This window comes from Leptosomus discolor, chromosome 1 (assembly GCF_034619465.1).
Source record: "Leptosomus discolor isolate bLepDis1 chromosome 1, bLepDis1.hap2, whole genome shotgun sequence".
Lineage (NCBI taxonomy): Eukaryota > Metazoa > Chordata > Aves > Leptosomiformes > Leptosomidae > Leptosomus > Leptosomus discolor.
This window is the reverse complement of record NC_141391.1, coordinates 161,466,426-161,486,289: the sequence shown is the minus strand read 5'-3', so window position 1 is coordinate 161,486,289 and position 19,864 is coordinate 161,466,426. Positions and strand designations below refer to the sequence as shown.

The following is a 19,864-nucleotide window of genomic DNA, read 5'->3' as shown; positions in this document are numbered from 1 at the left end:
TGTTACCCTGAGTTTTGGGCTTGTTTCAAGTGGTTTTATTTCTTTCTTTACACGAGAGACGAAAACCCCAGACTCCAGATGAAACCAATGTGTGAAGACGGGAATGCCTCTGTGTGTCTGTGTGTGCTTGTGTGTGTGGCATGTATGCACTTCCAATTTTTCATGCCTTCTGGCTGCAGGCCCTTCAGATACAAAGCCCAGGCCTCTGGGGTGGTACAAGGAAGCAACCTTTGTTGGGGAGCCACCAGCCAGGAGGAAATCTAGTGTTTGGTTTTCTTCCGAGGCAGACTTGTGGTGGTCCCTGAGCCCCAAAACAGAGAGACAAAAGACCCAGTGCCGCTTGCCTGGTCCCACAGCCTTGCTACACTCAGTCACCGATTATCTCCCTTTACAACATCCTCAACTTTCTATGACTCAGTTACAGAGCAGGGACTTTGCAGGATTACAGCTGTCATGGCTACAAGAGAAGGTAGAAAGGGCTTTCTTCTGAACAGAAGGCTTCTTATCATCCCTTGGCCTCTGGTTTCACAGTAAGGTCTTAAATATCAGTGGCCCCTTCTCCACAACCACTATGTCTGTTCATGAAGTGAAACCACTGGGGCTTTTCTGCTCTGAAACTGACTGGACCATGCTTGGCTGCTCCAAGAGCATCCACATGATTCCTCACAGAAAAATACCCAGGGCTGGTTTGATGGCAGGAGGGGCTGAAGACATTCTGGAGACATTCTTGTCTCCTCTCAGATCCTGTCCTACATGCCTGGGGCTATACGGGAGAACCCAAAGGCCAGTTTTTGAGCCTTTACTTCAGACATGGAAAACACGAGGCCCATGGGTCTGACAGTCCTCAGCGGATTGCACCCTTTCGCCTCTGCCTTCAGTTTGGAAAGGGAAGAAGCAAATTGGGCAAGTTGTCCTGTCAGTCATCTTCCTGCCAAGTGGGAGGCAGAGGGAACCAATGCTCCCAAATTTCTTCTCTGGAAGAGCCCAGCATGGGAAGGAAGCTGTCCAACAACGACACCTTCCTGCTGCCAGCAACCAGGTCACGGCTCAGTTTTTGCTGGCAATCTTTTTCTTGCGGGCAGAGACCAGATCATAGAAAGGATCCTGTGTGATGCTGGTCCTGGAAATAAGAGGAAATGGGAGCAAAAGTAAAAGATTTAATGCTGGAAAGCAGCACAGGCAACCTAACTGAAATTGCAGAGACACCATTCACCAAAATGTAGGACTGGAGATCTGCAGAGCCACAGCAGAGAATTCAGCTGTGGCTAGAGATTCTCCAGAGGGCACCTTGAAACTCTTTCAAGTCAAGAGGTGCCACAGTTACTAGACTGCAAACACTTATTTCCACCCACTTTTTCAAGCTCTGTTAGCCTAATAAACTGTGTGATCATTTGTCACTGGGGGTGAACAAAGGCAAGCTCAGGCATCCAGTTCTGGTCTCCTCACCGTATTGCTTCAATCCACTCATCACGTTCTGCTGGTGTGGCTGCTGAGATCTTGTAGGACTGATGCTTGCCTTCAACTACCTTCCCATCCCCATCCGTTTTGCAGGCTTTGATCTTCTGACCTTTGCAGTTGGGATTGAAGAGCTCGAAGCAGTTCTGTCAGAAAGGAAATAAAATGGAACAGCAGGGGAGGACAGGGTGGACCAAGAAGACTATACTGCCTTCAGCCATGGGTGACAGGTTCAGAGAGCTTCCAAAGGGGAGGAGAGTGTTCTGTCTCTGAAATGCAACAGAACCTTTCCTTCCGCACCCCAAGAATCCCCCTATGAGTTAGATCTTCAGGCCACCCATCTTAGGTAAATGCACCCCTCCTGTGAAGGACTGGACACTAAAACAGACTTTATGGAGAGATGGAGAATCAACGGGTATCAGAAAACACCTTCTAGGATCTGTCACTCTGCTCCATTCATAAAGATCTATCCCCCTTCTAAGCAGATGCAACATCCTCTCCTCTGCCTGCCACCACACAGATAGAAGGCACTTTTCCCGGAGTCATGACACATCGAAGAGTGGGTATCCCCAAAAGACGCACAGACAAAGAGAGTCACTTCCTGGGCAAGTTTCCTAACACCACAGCACTGTCTGGACTACATGTGCTGTAACTCATTACAGAGAGTCCTGGAGGGAGAAATTGGACCCACATCTCCTGGTGCAAAATGAGTAGGGAGTCAGTCATATGCATTCATCTCTGCCCCCCTCCACACTCACATACATGAAAACATACAATACAGCCACCAAAGGACAGCTCTCAGTTTACACCAGATTATCCCTGGTAAAATACAACCATGTTTAGATACCATCATGTTTAGATGAGGGCACAAGGCAGCACCTTCCCTCTGAGAACCATGGTAAGAGTAGGGTGTGTGCACCTTCTTCTCTCTGACTGCCTGAGGGCCTGGGTTGGCAGAGTATCAAGCAATAGAAACTTACTGGCTTTTTGGGATCATCCACCTTCTGGACTGACAGATTTTCCAGTGGAATAATGCCCAGAGGCTCTTTGTCCTGAAGGTAAGGAAACATGAATTAACACCCAACATGCTCCCCACATCTATGCCACTATTTAAAGCCTGTCTGATTTCCTAGACGTGTGCCTTTGTGGGGATGACAAGGGCAGTGTATGCCTGGGGAGACCCCCTTCATTTACACAATGGGAGCTTAGTTAACAGGAGATCACAGCAATAGCTGCAGTGTTCAGCCTCTCTCCTCCTCAAGACCAGAGGTGAGGAAACAGCACAGGAGAAAAGGGAAGTTGGAGTTCAGTCTGGAAGCATACGGTAGAAGGGAAGAGTTGCCCTCTACCATTTCCTCCCTGGCCCCTCAGAGGCTCATAACCACCCAGGACACAGTTTCTCAACCAGGAGTTAAGCCTTTACCGTGGTATATTCAAAGTAGTACAAGCAGTTATCGGTCAGAATGAACCAACGGCGTTTCCAGGTTTTCACACGTCCTCCTAAAGGCAGTGAGGTTCAAAAGCCGTTAGTCACACATTTTGCTGTCCTTCCCAACCCCCGACCCCTCAAGCTTCAGACATGCACACACAGGCATACCCTCCCAGCTCTTCCTGCAGATCAGCCCCAAGGAGGCAACCAAGTTGCTCACTGCTGATGTGATGCCATGTGGTGGATGTGAACAGACAGGGAGCCAATTTTGCTCTGATGGTGCTAGGAATGGGGAGGGGGGAGGGATATCTTTTTGAGTCCCTTTTTGAGCAGACAGAGCCTGCAGGAGCTGGGAAGAAAGAGCAGGCATCTGGTTTCAACAGCAGATGTCAGCCTCACCCCACCACAGCAGATGGAAGGGAACGACAGCGGAGATGCTGGTGGGTTCCTGGGGGAGATTTGTGGTGAGAGGCAGGCAGGTGGGGAATTCAGGGGAATAAGGGGAATCCTCCCTCTTACCTAGTTTCAGGAGCCAGCCCTCACGGTTAGGGTTGAAGAAAGTATGTGTGAGGTCGTTCCCATCATCCTCTGGTATGGAGAATGGTTCATTCTTTATGCTCTCAAAAAGATTCTGCCCCAGAGTGTGGTGGTGGAGGGAAGGAAAGAGAAAGAAAGACAGACAGATTTCTGACAAAGCTTGTACACAACTCTCCTAGGTCCATCTGGTTCACCACTCTCTTTCCATGGGGGCAGGAGTGTGAACGGGGAGGGGAGCAGGCAGTGAGCACTGGGGGCACAACAGTCTTCAGTCTACGCCTCACAGGGTCTCAAGGGGGATCACCAGCTCTTTTCTGTATCCTGTGTCAAAAAAATGAGACCCAGTTTGGGAAGTCCCAGACACAAAAGTGTGCACCCATAACAAGAGAGGCTGCAGCAGTGACCAAACCCAGCACATCACACAAGTGCCGCTGTGGCTAGTACTAAGCACTGCGGGGGATGCAACAAGGCAGTGACTGTAGCCCCATTTAGACCCTGGGCTGGTGGTGCCAAACACTCTGCTGAGAACTTGTACGTAGAGATCAGCACCACACATCTACACGACCACAAGGAGGTACATTTTATAGAATCAAGGCTTTAGCACTGAGGGACACAAAGGGTGACATTCGTAACAACAGAGTGACAGAGAGGCAGGTTACTAACATTCAAGGGATAAAAAAATGTTGCTCAAATATTTTGGGGGGTTTTGCACAAATCCCAAGCCAAGCAAAAAAATTAAACTACAGGCTCCTGCAACTTCCCTTAAATTGCCTGAAAGAAAGGACACTGGAGAAAAATCTAAAGACTTTACCCTGAGAAGATGCTGCTCAGCAAACCCACGTGTGGGATGTAGGCAGCCTCTTTGATACAAGTCACAAGTTATTCTCCCCAGGTTGGTTGGGTGATGCTGCCCACCTCTACGTTGCCTCGTAGGGTAGGTCCCATGACTGCTGAGCCTTTGGGAAAATGGTAGCTCCAGCTTTGCTAATGGATGCGTCCCCTGTCTCAGTCTCCTCTGCTCCACATCCTCATCCTCTGGGATGAGAGACACTATGGACCTACTGAGAGCTTTAGAGATGCTGGAAGAGATGCTGGAAGAGACCCTGACAGTCATTTGGGGCTTGTTGGTTCTACTCGCTTAAAGATATATCCTGGTGTAAGAGAGGTCAGGCACTGGTGTCCTGACTGATGTGAATACTGGAGTCAGCTGAGACATTTAGGTATGAACAAGGGAAAGGGATTCATGTGGGCCACGGTGACATTGTCTCACACACAGAGACACACAAAAGAAACAGACAGCCCCCCTGGGTGCTAGGGATTTGAAAGCTGGCCAAAAGATTCAAGTGCCCAGCTACCCCCCACAGAGGTGGGTGCGCTATTCACAAGCCTCATACCTACATGACACACAGACACCCACAGCTCCTGTCTTCCGCTCTCACACAGTTACAGTATCTGTTCCTCTCTCACATGGACACACTTAAAAGCACAAACTTTCTTAAACTGATACTGCTTTTCCCTTAATGTCTCCAGCCTTGTCTATCTTGCTCCGTGTCCTCACCAACAAGCATGCACGCAGCCCCTCTCCAAAGGAATTTCCACATTTTCCAGCTTTGATTTTGTCATGCTGCCCTCTTTCCTCATGCAGCCCCTCCCCTTGTATGGCAGAAAGTCAGTAGGCCTGTTTTACACTGAGACCTGTGGGGTTTTGCTTCTCAGTGGACGCCAAGTGAGAGAGAAAAAGAGGGACTGATGAAAAAATGGGAGATCTTCTTACCTTTAAGAGCTCTTCTGGCAGGTCCCCTCCATTATCAATGCCTCTGTTGATGGATACAAACCTTTCAAAGGGGGGTTTGTCTTTCACGTTTGGGTTGTGCAGGCTGGTGTTAAGCATGATGATAGAGAAGGAGAGTATGTAACAGGTATCTGACAATGAGAAAGAAAACCAGGATGGCTTGGGCAGATCAATCCACACCCTAACAGGTGACTTGGTTTCCAGTCACTGGAGAACAGCATCATCCTCTCAGCTGTAGGAGGAAAAGAGAGATGTCCCTCTGCTAGGAGAAAGAGGGACAGAGCTGACATCCTATGATGGAGGTGATTCCATCCCCTCAGGGTGATAGGGCAAGTTGGGTATATCTGGTCCTATAATGGCTCTGCCTGCAGGAAAGTTTCTATAGACCCACGTCTGTCAGTGCTATCCTTGCTGCAATGAGGTATACTTCATGTGGGGCTGGGAGCACTTCTCAAGTCTATTGCCCATGGAAATGGAGTGGAATACAGTAGCAAAATGAGGACTGAAGACTCTCAGCCTACGGAAAAGCTTCTCAGGAACTGGGCTGCCTCCTTCAGCTTAAGGGGAAACATCCACATTTCCAAGTGATGCCCTCTGTGATTTGTGAATGGAAAAGGAAGGCTTCTCTCTCGAGCAAACAGTGGAGGTTAGCTTTAGAGGCCTTATTCTCCCCATAAATACCTGTGGACTGGAATACTCCTGGGTTACACTTGCAGTACCAGTTGGCAAAGGCCTCCATCATCCGGTCAATCTTCTGAGCTTCCCCAGGCAGCCGGAAACTCCATAGGAACTGTCTACCAGCAGCAGCACGCCAGAGAGTTAGTCAGATTGGGTGCAAGGGACATTTATCCCTTCCCTCAACCCATGGGACACGACGAAAATAAAAGAAGTTGTCCCATCACACTGGGGAGACAACACAGTGCATGAAGCAGGAGCTCTGCTTCTCTCTCCAGAAATCACCTGGGCCCATCATCTGCCTCAAACATCTTAAAAGCAGGAAGCAGAACTAAGCATCCTTGAAATCATTTTTCACTAATGAGTGCCCTGCAAGGCAGCACAGACCTGAAGAGAAAGAGTCCTACCAGGAGGCTAGCCTATAAGAAAACAAAATGTCCTAAGACAGACTCACTTTATCATTGACATAACATGCACTGTGAACAGACATGTTTCCTGGTGCAAAAAATAACTTGCCACATTCCCCACAGCCGTTGAAGCCACAGTGACCCACTTTGCTTTTCCCATCTTCTCTGCACATGGCCAGTCCAGTCAAGGGGCCATGAAAGTTTCCCCAGGAAAAGGTGTTAACATCTCACAGAGCAGCAGTCTTGGAGCCAACTTACACAAGCAGGCTCTTGCTCCATCCCCTGCATCCTGCATACTCACTCACCTCAGTGCCTGCACCAGGTTGAGGCTGGCAAACTGGTGACATTCCACAAAGGCTTGGAGGATCTGAATGTTTGTGGGGTCCCTGGGAGAGTACAAAGAGAAAAAGTCAGAAGAGAGCTTTGACCAGCTCAGTTTGGGCACCCCTTGGTGTGACAACATGCACCTGGCTCCATCCCAGTCCCCACTTCCCCTCTGACCTACAGGAAGCCAAGATGCACACTCTTGTCTGGGAAGACTGATCCCATTATAGGCAGGAGGAGAGGTACGTCATACAGCCAGCCTTAGCCATACTCCAAACGCCCCCTCTGGGGTGTACTGCCCTCCCAGCCCACTGCAGTTTGAGGCATGTTGTTTTGGCACCTTACGGAGGTCTGCCAGGGGCCTCCAAAGGGCCTCCTCATCCCGGTTAGGTTGCTCACCTCCCACCTAGATAATCCCCAATGGCTGTCTTGTTCAGGCCTTCACCCTTGTGGAGGAATTTGGCAATCTCCTGAAAGTCTGAGGACAATACCTGGTGCTCAATCATGTACTGGATCCCCTGGGGAGAAGGAAGACAATGAAGTAAGACAGCTGTGTGGGCTGTGAGAAAGTAGGACCCCAACACCCTGGTATCAGCCTTCCTTGGCTTTGATGATGTTGCCTTCTCTGTTATTCCCCAGTCCCTTTATGGGAGACCACAGCCTTGTTCCCACCTTTATTCCATCCCTCTTCATCCACCATGATGGGTCAGTCCCATTTACATTTCATCCCTAGATTTGGATAAATTTTTCACTGGGATGGAAACTCAAGAAAACAAAAAAGGGCAACGTAGGTTAAGAGTCCAAAAAGGCAAAGTCAAAATACTTCATTTTAACATTTTCAGTCAAAATATCTCAGTGCTCTGTTCCTAAATGTAATTTTTTTCTGAAACAATTTAAAGAAAAAAATATTTATTTAAAAGAAGATGTAATGAAAAAATATACTCAGACAAAAATATGGGCTTGAGACAATTTAAAATTAATTTTTCTTACATTTTCTTCTACACTACAGAACAGAGAAGTCTGCAATCTCTTCAGCTCCATCCTCCCCGGCCAGTAAGGATGGAATATGTTTTTAAGGAATACAGGGGGTCTGAGCTGGGCTGTACAAAGAGCCAACATCCTATTTTAGAGGGAATTTCCTGATTTTCAAAGTCACAGAAAGTTGAAGTTCTGTTCAGATTCCTTAGAATATTTAAACCCACAGCAACTCTCCAGATCACATTGCAATTCTCCTCACAAAATACAATAAAGGGATGAAAATTGTTTTAGATCCATCAAAATGTTCTACTTCAACAGAATCAATTCACTTTGCCTTGTGATATACAAGAAACTCTTTCTAAAATGGCCCAAAGAAAAAGCAGTTTCAAAAGAAGAAATTGAAACATTTGTGAGATTTTTCCACACTATTTCCCTTTCTTTTTCCCCACATGGAATTTCGGTAAGACCAATGTAATTTTGCAAATCTGTGATGATGGGGCTCCATTTTCCAGAAGAAAATATTTCTCCCAAAAGGTTTTGTCCAGCTAGATTCATAATGCTTGCCTCCTCTAGCCTCAGGAACTTGCCCTGAAATCTTGGAGATAGGAACTTATTTAAAGTATCAGCATTGCACAGATGAAGTGTAACCTTAGCAAGGAGGGGCAAAGAAAGTTCCTTGCATTGCAGCACCTCTCAGCCTACAGCATGTATCAAAAGGGAAGCAATAAACAGAGATCTGCATAATATAGGCACATAGTATAACATTTCGACCAGGCTGATCAGCATTTAACTGATAAAGCTAAACCGGTTTGGGGTCAGAAGTAGTTCAGGTATCTCTGCACAGCATGGCAAAGTGCCACAGAGAGAGATGCCTCTGGGGCCTCAAACCAAGGTCAGTCAGAAAGACAAAATGAAACCTGCTCTCGCGCAGGCTGTAAGTAGTGTTATCACTGCTCTGAGACAGCTCCCACTGGTAGAGGGGTGTCCAGGGGACTGGCAAGCACTCCAGCTGTGGTGTGGGCAACGGGGAAGGCATCTTGAAGGTCTCAGCAGGGCAGAGGAGAAGGCATGAAAAGTTGTCCCTCAGACCAGCAGCCACCCAAGATGCTAGCTGTGGTGGTTAGCTGATGATGAGCAATTGTTCAATCGCAGCTTGTGGTTTTCCTTAGAGAGCTCAAAAAAATGGTCCATCGGTGATGAGGAAGGAAGAGGAAACTGTCTTGCTCACATCTTCTCTACTTAATCATGATGATTTTAGAGCTTTCTGCAGCAAGCTGAAGGTTATGGAGCCTGGACCCCATAGGTCAGAGTCCCAGAAAGTGGAAAACCTGCATTCACTCCACAGTCCAACAACTACTACCAATACAACTATTTCCAAAATGACAGAGGCAGCTTGTCCTCTTCTGTTCTGAATAAGCCAAGGAACCTGACATACCCTCAAAACTTCTCACCTTCTTACTTCATTCTTCTCCATCCCACTATGGCCAATTCTTAGCCTCTCACAGGCAAGAAGACCTGGGCTGAATGAGATTTGGCTCTCTTGACATATTGGCAGTGTTAAACCATCCTCCCTTTATTTCTCTTAGTTTTGGGTTGCATCTGATGGGATGGCCTATAGGCACATGATAGGGGGAGGCAACACAGCTTGATCATATAAGAAGCCCTTATTCAGGGACAGGATGGAGGGTGCTACTAACTGGAGACCTAGTGAGGTAGGAAACCAGCCTCACAGTCCCATGTCATAGTTCCTTTGACATGGGTGGCTGCAAATGGACCAGTAGCCAACAGAAGCTCTTTGTCCCAGCTTTCCCCTCACAAATGGAATGAGAAAATCCTACCTTTGCAGGGTCCACATTGAATTTCTTCCGGCCCAGGGACAGAATTTTATCCCTCTGTGACAGTTTGCTGCAAACATGAAGAAGGAAAATCAAACTTAGAATAAAGGGGCACATTTCAATTCACTCACAAGGTAACTCAGATATCTCAAGGACAGCTGTCTGACTATCCAGGAATAAAGAGAAATCTCAGAGGAGAGAAGGGCCTCATTTCCATGTCCTTGTTGTGATCCAAATCCCATCGGCATTTTTGTTTTCTCAATATCAAGAGAGAGACTTTGAAAACAAAGGAATGCCCATCTTGTCCCACTTGCCTGGTCTTCTCCCCGGGATTATTGTCTACTTCTTGCCTCTCCTCTGCATTTTGGAAGCGCTCAATCTCTGCAAATACTTCAGCAATCTCTTCCTTCAGCTTCTGCAAAAGAAATACCAGGAGGATGAAGGCGATGGAGGGAAAACCAGCAGATACATACAGAGCATGTCTTCTTCCCTCAATTATAGAAAAAAGACAGGTCAGATGGTCATGACCAGCCAAGGATGTCTATGCTCTGGGGTGACCCTGTTGAATTCCAGATGAAATCAATGGGAGGGAAGGGCAGAAGAACATTCTCATGTCTGTTGTAAACCGAGGCTGGAAAATCAAGCTTAGCCAGTGCGGAGGGTGTCAGAGAACTCACACCAGTGTTGATTTCAGTTCCTCAGACAATATCAGATGTGAGATTCCTTCCATTGTGCCCATTTCCTTCTAGCTTTTACTTTGCATAGCCCTGCCACACACCCAGGAAAGGGGAAGTGGAACTAGTAACTGTGAGGTCAATATGAACCTGAAGTGGCTACGTTGTGAAATACAGAGTTTTTAACATACCTATCATTCAAATACTATTGAGCAGATACCTGTCTTTAGGGAGGGGAAAGAAGAGAGGAGGAGTAAAAGAAGAGTAATGACTGCCAAAATTTTAAAAATCAGTTCTAGAATTCAGTTACTTTAGGCCCATGACAGACCATGGCTGCCTTGACTGGATATTCTGCATTACCAAGGAAGTGAAGGTGTCTGTATCTCCTTGCTTCTGTCCTGCAGTTATGGTCCTCCTCAGAGCTAGAGTGCATCACAGCTGTTTTTCAGGAATTACCCAAATTCTTTCCCATCCAAACCAGAATAGGCAGGGGAAGAAGTGATTTTTTAATGACAGATCTTGCCTCCACAAAGAGTAGCCACGGTATGCACCTGGATAGAGAAACTGAAATTCTCCAGTATCCCATAATTTAAAAGAGCTTCTGGATTTCAGTTTTGCTCTGGCCTTCCTTCTGTTGTGCTTTGTCAGTCTCCACAGCTGGGAGCATTCCTTATTAAGCTTTAGATATTGCACAAATGTAACAAAGCTGTAATCTTAGCTCTTGAATTTCAAATTATTACCAATTTTGTTACTTTGTTCGTTGCTGTCTTTTGGCAATATAATCAGCAAGTGTAGGCCCACCCTCTCCCCTCCTCCCTCCTCCCCCCCACCAGACATCCCTCCAAGTCTTTGTATTGCTAGACACTTTCTGAAGAAAACCACCTGGGAAAATGTCTCTAGTTCTAGGTACTCTTTCACCTAAAGTCATCCTGCTCCATTGGACAATGCATACCCCATTGGTTAATGGCTTTGGGATTTAGAGTATGGGTCTGTGTGGTCTAGCAGCTTTTCTCTGTCCATAGTGGGTAAAAAATGTAGTAGTTCTTTTCAAGTGTCCTGCCTTCTACAGTGCCCATTGCCTATTCTGAAAATTGAAGAGATAAGAACCACACACAAGCAAAGCACATGGACATAAATTCATAGCCTGTTTTGCAAGGGTCAGGACACCATTCTGATTTGCAGCAGAGAGGGTGAGTCTGGAAGTCTGAGAAGTAATAGGCTGTTTGGCTTAATCCTTTACACTACTGAGCGAAATACTGCATCTATTCCCCAGGCATCTGGACAGCTTCATGTTTTGGGAAAATCAGTCCAAGTCCAATGGTTCAGTGCAATAAGATCTCTCAAATGGGAGACAACTTTCCATGCTGGTGGAGGCAGAATAGTCTAGAAAGTGTACGGCATCATGCACGACTGCAATGTGGTATTACAGACTGATTTTGAATCTGTCACTTTCAGACATTTTAGGAGTCAGTGGAGAAATGTTTGAGTCTGCTACAAGAAAAGAAGAAAAGCAGGTTCCACCATGGAAAATTGTGTGGAAGGTCCTGCCATCACACCTTTCTAAAGAGACAGGATCCTTCATGGAGGACTTGTAGGAGGTCCACAAGCCAAACAAAAGTTTGTTAAACGCAGGAGGATGCAGCAGGTAACTAGGACTGATACGTCACTAGCAGGTAATCAGTAATTAAAAATAATCATAAATGCTGAGCCAGATATCTGCCAGTATGACTTAATAAAGTCATACTAATTTCCTTAATCCTAAATATGCAATTCCAGCTCATCCCTGCTAGTGAGCTGACCAGCCTTTCTCAAATAACCCATTAGGGTAGTTGATGACTTCTGCAGCAGAGAGTACCACAGGCTGGATGTACACTGGTGGCAAATAAGCCAGGGCAGCCTAAAGTTCAGAATTAAAGTTGGGTCACGCTAGATCCAATGTCTCCTGTGCAGGAGCATTTCTGCATGGCCTGGACTGTTACGTGAAGGCACTCCTTGGTGAAGACAAGTTTTGAGAAGGCTAGGCAGACAGGAGGAACAGGATGGTCCTTACCTTAATGTCCTCCAAAAGCTCCTGTCTGTGCTGCCTGATTGCCTCTATTTCAGCCTCTTCAGCCTCACTCAAGTCAGTTGAACCTGGAAGAATAAAGATGTCTGTAAGAATAGTACTGGGGGCCAACATATCACAGAAAAAGCTGCCTCAACCTCTCAGCACCTATCCTCTCCTAAGGTCATGACACAGCAACTCTGATTTCTGAGTTTCAGCATCTATGCTTCCTGCTATTGCAGCCACTGCACCTCAGTTTTGCCCTGCAAATGGTTCTCAGTCCAGAGCGATCACTACAGACCCATATACCCATCCTGGCAGCCAGCTGCTGTGCTGGTAGCCCTCTGATCTAACCCTGCAGCAACTCACTCCGCCTACTCAACCTATTTTGCTCACCATAAGCACAATGAAAGTGTCTTACCAAATGTTTTTTGGTAGTTTTTATGTTGATCATCTTTATGTACTGAAAAGCTGTGACCTAAATACTTCATCTACAACCAAATCTCCCATGAAGAGCCACTGGCTTCATGGATTGATCCACCACAGCTACAGTCAGAAATGGCTTAAGAGAGAGAATTGAAGTTTTTCAAGTCTGAGGGCAAGATCTGGGGGAATGAAAGCTTTGCTGAAGAAGAAGCATCTGTGAGAGGCTGTTGCTCTGTGGACTACAGACAATGCAGAAATACAAATAGGTTTTCTTGCAATGTACAGGAAGATAAACAGATATCAGCAGAGCCAAGGTGACCACAAAATGATTCATAAAAGACCTAGAAGAATTGGGGTGACAGCACTGCTGCTAAATATAATCCATGTGAAGCACAGACTCTTCAGCAAGGAGAAAGATGAGGCTGTAGCCCTAGGGAGGCAAAGCAGATGCTGACCTCCAGGAAAAAAACAGGGGGCTTACAGAAGGCTGAGAGCACTGGAGCTCCTGGGAGGTCACTGCAAAACTGCAGACAGGGTCCTTGCTGCACCTAAACACTGTGAGACAAAGCTTCCCCAGGAAGCCAGGTCAAGTCACTGGATGCCCCGCTCCACTGTTTCATAAGCCAAAATCCCCTGGGCCTCCTGTCTTCCTGGAAAAAGGGGAAGTGGTGCCAGCTGCCTTGGAAATTCTCTTAGTGTGGATCTCACATGCAAAACAACTGCTATAAATATGAGTGGGGGAAAAAAGGGGAAGGAACCAGCCAAGACAGACAGAAGAAAAAGGGGACAAGTGCAGTCATCTCAGAGCCCTTGTGCTTCTTTCCTGTCACGGCCACAACAGCTCAGAGAGACCTGCCTTCCCCGATCCTAATCTTTCCCCCATCCTCCCAGCTGGTTGGATTTCCATGTGCTAGGTGTGTGCTATTACTTTCCTGAGGCTGCATCTTCTCTTTGTTCATTCCTCATGCTGTTTTCAAGTATTGTATTCCCTGGGGAGAGGCTGCCGAGCCTCTGGGAGGAAAGCACTGAGCAAGAAGCCAGCATGAAGCCAAGTCTGGGAAGGACTCATGTCCCCTCCCAGCTCTACAAGCAGCCCTTGTGAAGAGCTGAAAGAAGTTGACTGAATGCTGAAGCTGGTCAAGAGGGAAGGAAAACCTGTGGCATCCAGCAGCTCGCAACAGCCAAATCTGTATGTGAGGGAAAAACAAACAAGCAAGCAAGCAAGCAAACAGACAAAACCGAACCAAACAAAAAGAAACAACAAAAACAACCATGCAGTGGCTTTGCTGCTTGTTAGGCGGGTTGCTGACTTCGCCTTGAATGTCAGCCCTGCGCCTGTGAGCAGTGCCTGGGTCTTTCAGCTTACTTAATGTCTCCTGACATTCTCGCATCTGCAGGGGATGAGGCCAGCCTCTCAGTCTCCCCAGTTTCATCTCTCTCATCCCTACGGGTGCTGGTAATTTTGGAATCACTGGAGTGATTCCTTGACAAATTACCACTAAGACCCTTCATCCTGTATTTCTTTCCACAAAAGCACCATAGCAGGACATACCCAAGGAACCTCTGCTTCCCCCACCCCATCACTAAAGTCTGCGGTGTGGCTGGTTGCCTTGCTTCGGTTGTTCTGTGTCTACTGAAGCAGCCTAAAGTATCTCAAAGAGATGTGAGACTCCCAGAGGACATCATCTCACCCACACGACCCCCCCAAGACTGTAAATAACTCAGTCCCCCTTCCTCCTGAATATCTGAAAACCCCAACTCCCAAGTGATTCACCTGTCCAGTTTGTCAGAACAAAAAAAGTGTGGGAAGGACTCTGTGTGTGGTGAGGGTAGGGGAGAAAAAGCATCATGGAGAAGGGGAGGAGATCAAGGGATAGAAAAACAAGAAAGGGTGACATAGTAAGGAGAAAAATGGATGGATCAAACTTGCAAAGCAATTTAGATTTAACTGCAGAGAGGGTCCTTCTAAGGTTTCCTAAGTTTCCTAAACAGCTTAAGTCCCTGATTGCCTTGGAAAATAAATTTGAGGTCAGTGGCTGCACATTACAGAAGGCCTAATGCTCTGCTCAAGGCTGTTTTGAGGCTGTTTGTCAATGTTATTGCACACATTGTGAACTACAGTTAGGGAAAGTGAACACAAAAGTCTTGTTTGAGGAACCGTCCACAGAAACACAGCGAAGGCAGCAGAGGCAGCTGGGCAAGCAGCAGATGAGATAATGAGAGCAAGCTGCTTTGCCTTTCCTTCCCTGTCCACATTGAGAACAAGACGAGCCAGCAGGAGAAGGACACTCCAAGTGAAGCATCGCCTGTCTTGCTCCAGATGCTTGCAATGGTAGGGTAGAGGAACGTCTTCAGCCTCATCAAAGTCCTCAATACCACCAAGTTCCACTTCCCTCTAGGGCTAGGTCAGGACACAGATGAAGCATAGCCCTGGTCAGGGTTCTCTGCACAGGGGGAAATTTCACCCCGATGAAGAACACCCCACGACAACACCTACTGGTTTCAGGGGGCTGCTGTCAGCCAAACCAACGCTGAAGTTTTCCAGTTCAGACACAAGACATAAAAAACTGACTAGCATCCTCTCCAGAGAGGACATGAAGTTGCTGCTCGGAATTCATTTTCAGAGAGCTAATGTTGAAAGGAAAGCATGTCAGCATCACATTTGTGGGGCTTACACCTGCTCTTGAGGTTGTTTCTCCACTCTCAGGGCAGACCCAGATAGACAGACCTGCCAGTTCTTCATGAATTGCCCAGGTTTCTATTTCTACTGCTGTCACTCAAAACAGAACACAGACTTCAATTCCAGTTATGGTGACTTACACCCTCAGCCTCCCCATCTGGGGGACAGGTCAGAGTTACCTAAAAGTCTGGGTACTCATGTGGCCAGCAAAGAGTACTGGGTTTGCTGGTCTCATTCCTTATTGCAAAGGGCTGTGCAGAGCCACCCAGGTGCTAAGTGAGGCTTTCAATCCCAAGCGAAAGTATATGAGCAGGAAGATAGCTGTTGGAGCACAGAGATATGTGAGAAGTGACTACCCAGGAGAGCTGGAAGGATGGACTGCAGAAACAGTAGGGGATGGTTATGAAGAATGACTGCACCTGTAGTATTGTTACAGACCATCCACAAGATACCCACCCACAGCATAAGAGCAGAGGTTCAGCTGGCCCATTTGCAAGGCAATGTAGGGCTTGGAGTGCAGCTGCTGAAGGGCTTGGGCGCCTCTACTCATGGCAACACACAAGCAGAGCAGCTTTATGGGCACCTTCTGCCTGGATGAGGCTGTCTGGTGGAAGAATTTGACACGAAATTCCTTTTCTTTTTTAATATGGCTGCTGTGTCATTGCCAGCACAGACCACCACCTTCCCAGTCAGGTACCAGGCTGGTACCAGGCAGATAACAGGAAGCCTTCCAGCTCCTCAATTCCCTCTAGCCCAAGGTGTCTCCCTCCTGCAGCCGCTCCACAGTTCTCTTCCAGCTTGTGTCAGAAGAAATTCAACATGGACCTCACACAGGTTTAATTTGCACATTACAGCTATGAGGAGAAAGGTGTGAAGAAGAATTTATGTTGTCTCCTGGTCCCCTTATCCCACATGACCACTTACATCAATCAGGATATCTTCCAGTCACTTTCGTCTGTGGCTCTCACTCCACACATCCTAGCACGTGATACCACAGTATCAGCCTGCTCTCCCATGTTTCACACAGCCAGCTCAACAATTTGGCATACTGACTCCGTGGCCTCACCCAGACAGTCACTAGAGGGTCCTGAAGGAAGCTGGAAGAGGACATCCACTGCAGGGAAAGCAGCCTCCACACAGACATAGGTCTCATCCGCATGCAGCTGTGGCAGACAGGTACCTAACAGGACCATTGCATCTCCAGGTAGGAGTGAAGGTGTATGTGCACCTCTGACCTTCAGGAAAACCATGCCACAACTGAGCAACTTCAAATACATCCATTGCCCTAAAGCTCACTGGAAAACTGCATCTGACATCAGCCTTGGCTCCCAAGGCAGAGCAGCATCAAACAAACCCAATTTTCCACCCAGCTGTGAAGTGACAGGCTGGGACTGAGCAAAGACATCAGCCAGAACCAGTATGTCTCTTCAGGCATTGCCTGTCTCCAGGATCTGCCTCTAGCTGGAGCTGAGCAAACCTGCATTGTCTCTGAGTAGGATGTCATGGCGCTATTGCAGTGTTTAACTTTTAAGAAATAATTAACTCCGTAACACATAACTTGAATGAATGACTGTGTCAGACCATCAGTTCTGAGAGTCTCAGTTTCTGTGGAAAGCATGCCCCTAAATAAGTAGTAAAATATGAGGTACCCCCAACTCCTCCTGCCCAGCTTGTCCTTCAGAAGCTTTGTCCACAGTGGCTTTCAGGTGGTGAGGGCTGGGTGATCTGAAGAGACCCACCCTCACCAACATTCATAGCCAGATGGTGGCAAGAGCTCAGCTTCCATAGGTCCCACCAATTTCCCTGACAAGCAAGGCTGGTATGCGATTTAAGCGTGCCCTTTCCTTCGCTACCCACCTAGGAGCTCAAAAGTACAGAACAGTTGTCAAAATTGGGCACTGCCTTTTCCCTTCACTCTGTGCTCTATATCCTATACATAAAAGCCTGTGAGGACAGAGGTTCAGACACAGCAGGGCCATTGCAAGATAATCCCTTTTCTTCCTGGCCCTTGTTTAGCCTATTCCCATTTGGCTCTCCCTATCTGCTGCCTTTGCACAGACACACTCAGAGCTTCCTCAGCCAGAGGCTAGAAATGTTCGGTCTGGCAGTATGCCTTACCCTGCTGAATCCCAACCACTTTATCCACCAGCTGCCAAAGTAGGAAATAAACCCTGAGACTTCTCTCAGTTTCTTATCTCACCCCACCCACATCTGTCTTTTGAGATTATTTCAGGATGAGGCAGGCCCCCCTGCAGGTCACTTAGACTTGGTAGAACCCTAATACAGCCATTTACCTTTAACGTGGACATAAGCAAGAGAGGCCTCAGCAGCAAAAGCCTCGCAAGAACGTTGCACTGGGATATCCAACTGCATGAGAGGCTCTGCAAAGGCAAACCAGCTCCTGGAGGCTGTAGGGAAACACCACTGAGGAGCTTGCAAGCCATGCCAGAGTTGAGCAAAGAGAAGCCAAAGCTTATAGGTGCTCATCCCAAGTGTCACATATACTCTTGATACCCCGAGTCAGTTCCACGCACAGCTCAGGGTCACCAGCGCAAGGGATCACAGCAGTAGACGCTCTCAGCACAAAGGCCATTCAAATCAGTGCAAAAATTTCTCCCAATGTGAAAGGAGTTTGTTCATGGGAGAGCAAGTAAAAAGAAAACCATGCTTAATGCTAAAGGTTGACAAGGAATTAACTGCTCCACCATGCATCTACCACCATTTCAATCCTCCAGCCACCAGCTGCAGCATCCACTCTGTTGGCTGGGATTAATGATGAGCTTTGCCCTATCAAACTGAGTGCACAGCCCTCACAGAAAACAAGGCAAAAGATGATCAAGGCTTACCAGCAGGACAAAAGTCCATCCTGAAGAGCCCAATATATGTTCAACAAAAGTGTTGCTCCTCCTTGCCTTCTGCTTGTTCAGACGCTTCACAGAACTGAAACAACTTGAAGCCAGTGACCAAGATCGTAGCAGCATTAGAGGGGCGGGTTGCCCTGTGACTCCTCCCTCTGACCACATCTCATGAGCTTGCATCAGTGAAGGAAACTGTATGTGCATACCGCTATGAGCTAACAAGGGCTCCTTGACTACTTCTGAAATGAAAACCACAAATGCATTTCCATTTGCCCAGCTTTTTGGGAAATCTCTGTTTGAGGGGACTGCAATGAGCAGTGAGAGGCTGACAGTACTTTGGGCTTTTGTGTGAGATGCTCTGAGGAGAGCGGCAGGGAAAAAGGGAAGTTCTTGATTCAGAAAACCCTTGTGGTTTCATTTTAAAGGAAAGATTTTTCCTGTGTTAATTTTGCAGCAGCGGCGAGGGTGGGGGGTTGTTGAATGCTCCAGAATTGGAGAATGGTTGATGGAGGGGCGAAGAGAGTCATCATCTTCTTTTCCCTCCCTCACTGCCCACTAAATGACTTGTACTCTAAGTCTTGCTTCTTTTTTTTCCCACCAACAAACATTTTTTCTTGAGAAGACTCATAAGCAAGGATGGAGTGAGCTGAGGAGGAGTGAAGTCCACTCTCAGGTTTAGCAATATTCCTGCTGGTGAGAGATCTGGCATTAGCAGGACAGTTTTGAAGGCATTTGTGCTGCTCTGTTCACTTGCAAGGTGGAGAGGTTCTCCTTTTCCTCCATCCCCTCCACACAGCCCCAGAAGGCTGTACACTTCTCCTTGAGTTGTATTTGGTTGCCATGTGATTTATGTGGTAGAACTTTGATGTAGACAATGTGGGAAAAAAGCATGCAGGAGAGCACCATGTCAGACTTAGAAGAACTGGTGATCAAATAAATAGGTCAAGGTAAAATTCAAACCAGGTGTGATGCCCCAATAAGACTCTTGCCTCCTCTAGCAGGACTGAAGCTGTAGAGGGCCAACCCCTGTCCATGCATGTACACTTACCTCTGAAGCACTCTACATCCGTAGCTTCCCAACCTGTTTCTGTACTCACAGCAGGCCTTGAGTAGGACAGCAAAACAGATTCAGACTTCTCCCTACCATCTTTCCATGGGACAGCAAGGTAGAGTTTGCAAGAGCATTGCAGGTGTAGGAAAATAAGAAACGACCCTCTGACTTGTTATGCTGTCAGAGCTGGCATCTATATACACTTGCTACCATCTAGAATAGGCTTCTGTAAGGCTGAAGGTTCTTGACTTCCTAGGAAAGGAAGAGCTGTTACCTTCCCACATTCCCATTAACTGAGTCTGGTCTGAGATCCTCTGGAGAGAATAACTAGCCGTTGAAAAGGCTTGATGTGAAGGTAGGATCTGCTCTGGCTAAGGTTCTCTAGGGCCATTCAACCTACAAAGACATGGATTCCTCTCCCTTTCAGTCTCTTGCATTTGTTCTAACTTGTGATTATGCTATAGGTTCAGTGCTGTTATTGGAGAGGACAAGCACTCCAATGAATGTCCAGTGAAAAGTGGGAGATATCCCAACCTAAAAGATGTTAAGGGGTGGCAGAAATCCACCTTGAATCCACCCAGGCAGATGTAGGCAGGGTCACAAATAACCTATGAACTTTAGGAAAAGTCAGTGGCAAACATTTTGCACCCGCTTTCCACGGTCAGCATCAATATATTCAAAGAAGCAGCTAGAAGCTTA

General features: G+C 47.1%; 1 protein-coding gene across 2 annotated transcripts; it reads right to left on the bottom strand.

Moving 5' to 3' along the window:
• Nucleotides 1-1,020: 1,020 nt before the first annotated feature.
• Nucleotides 1,021-18,121, bottom strand: CYTH4 (cytohesin 4). Of its 2 annotated transcripts, none has more exons than XM_086468810.1 (13): nucleotides 18,103-18,121; nucleotides 12,157-12,239; nucleotides 9,729-9,847; nucleotides 9,436-9,502; nucleotides 7,019-7,137; nucleotides 6,601-6,681; nucleotides 5,895-6,007; nucleotides 5,196-5,344; nucleotides 3,404-3,515; nucleotides 2,879-2,955; nucleotides 2,436-2,507; nucleotides 1,447-1,601; nucleotides 1,021-1,120 (listed from the first exon to the last, which is right to left on the bottom strand). In XM_086468810.1, the coding sequence occupies exons 1-13, from the start codon at nucleotides 18,119-18,121 to the stop codon at nucleotides 1,048-1,050; spliced, it is 1,239 nt and encodes a 412-aa protein (XP_086324936.1). In that variant the 3' UTR covers nucleotides 1,021-1,047. The 2 variants fall into 2 exon arrangements, with proteins under 2 accessions (XP_086324936.1, XP_009951780.1); XM_009953478.2 differs by having other exon boundaries at nucleotides 9,747-9,847.
• Nucleotides 18,122-19,864: the final 1,743 nt, after the last annotated feature.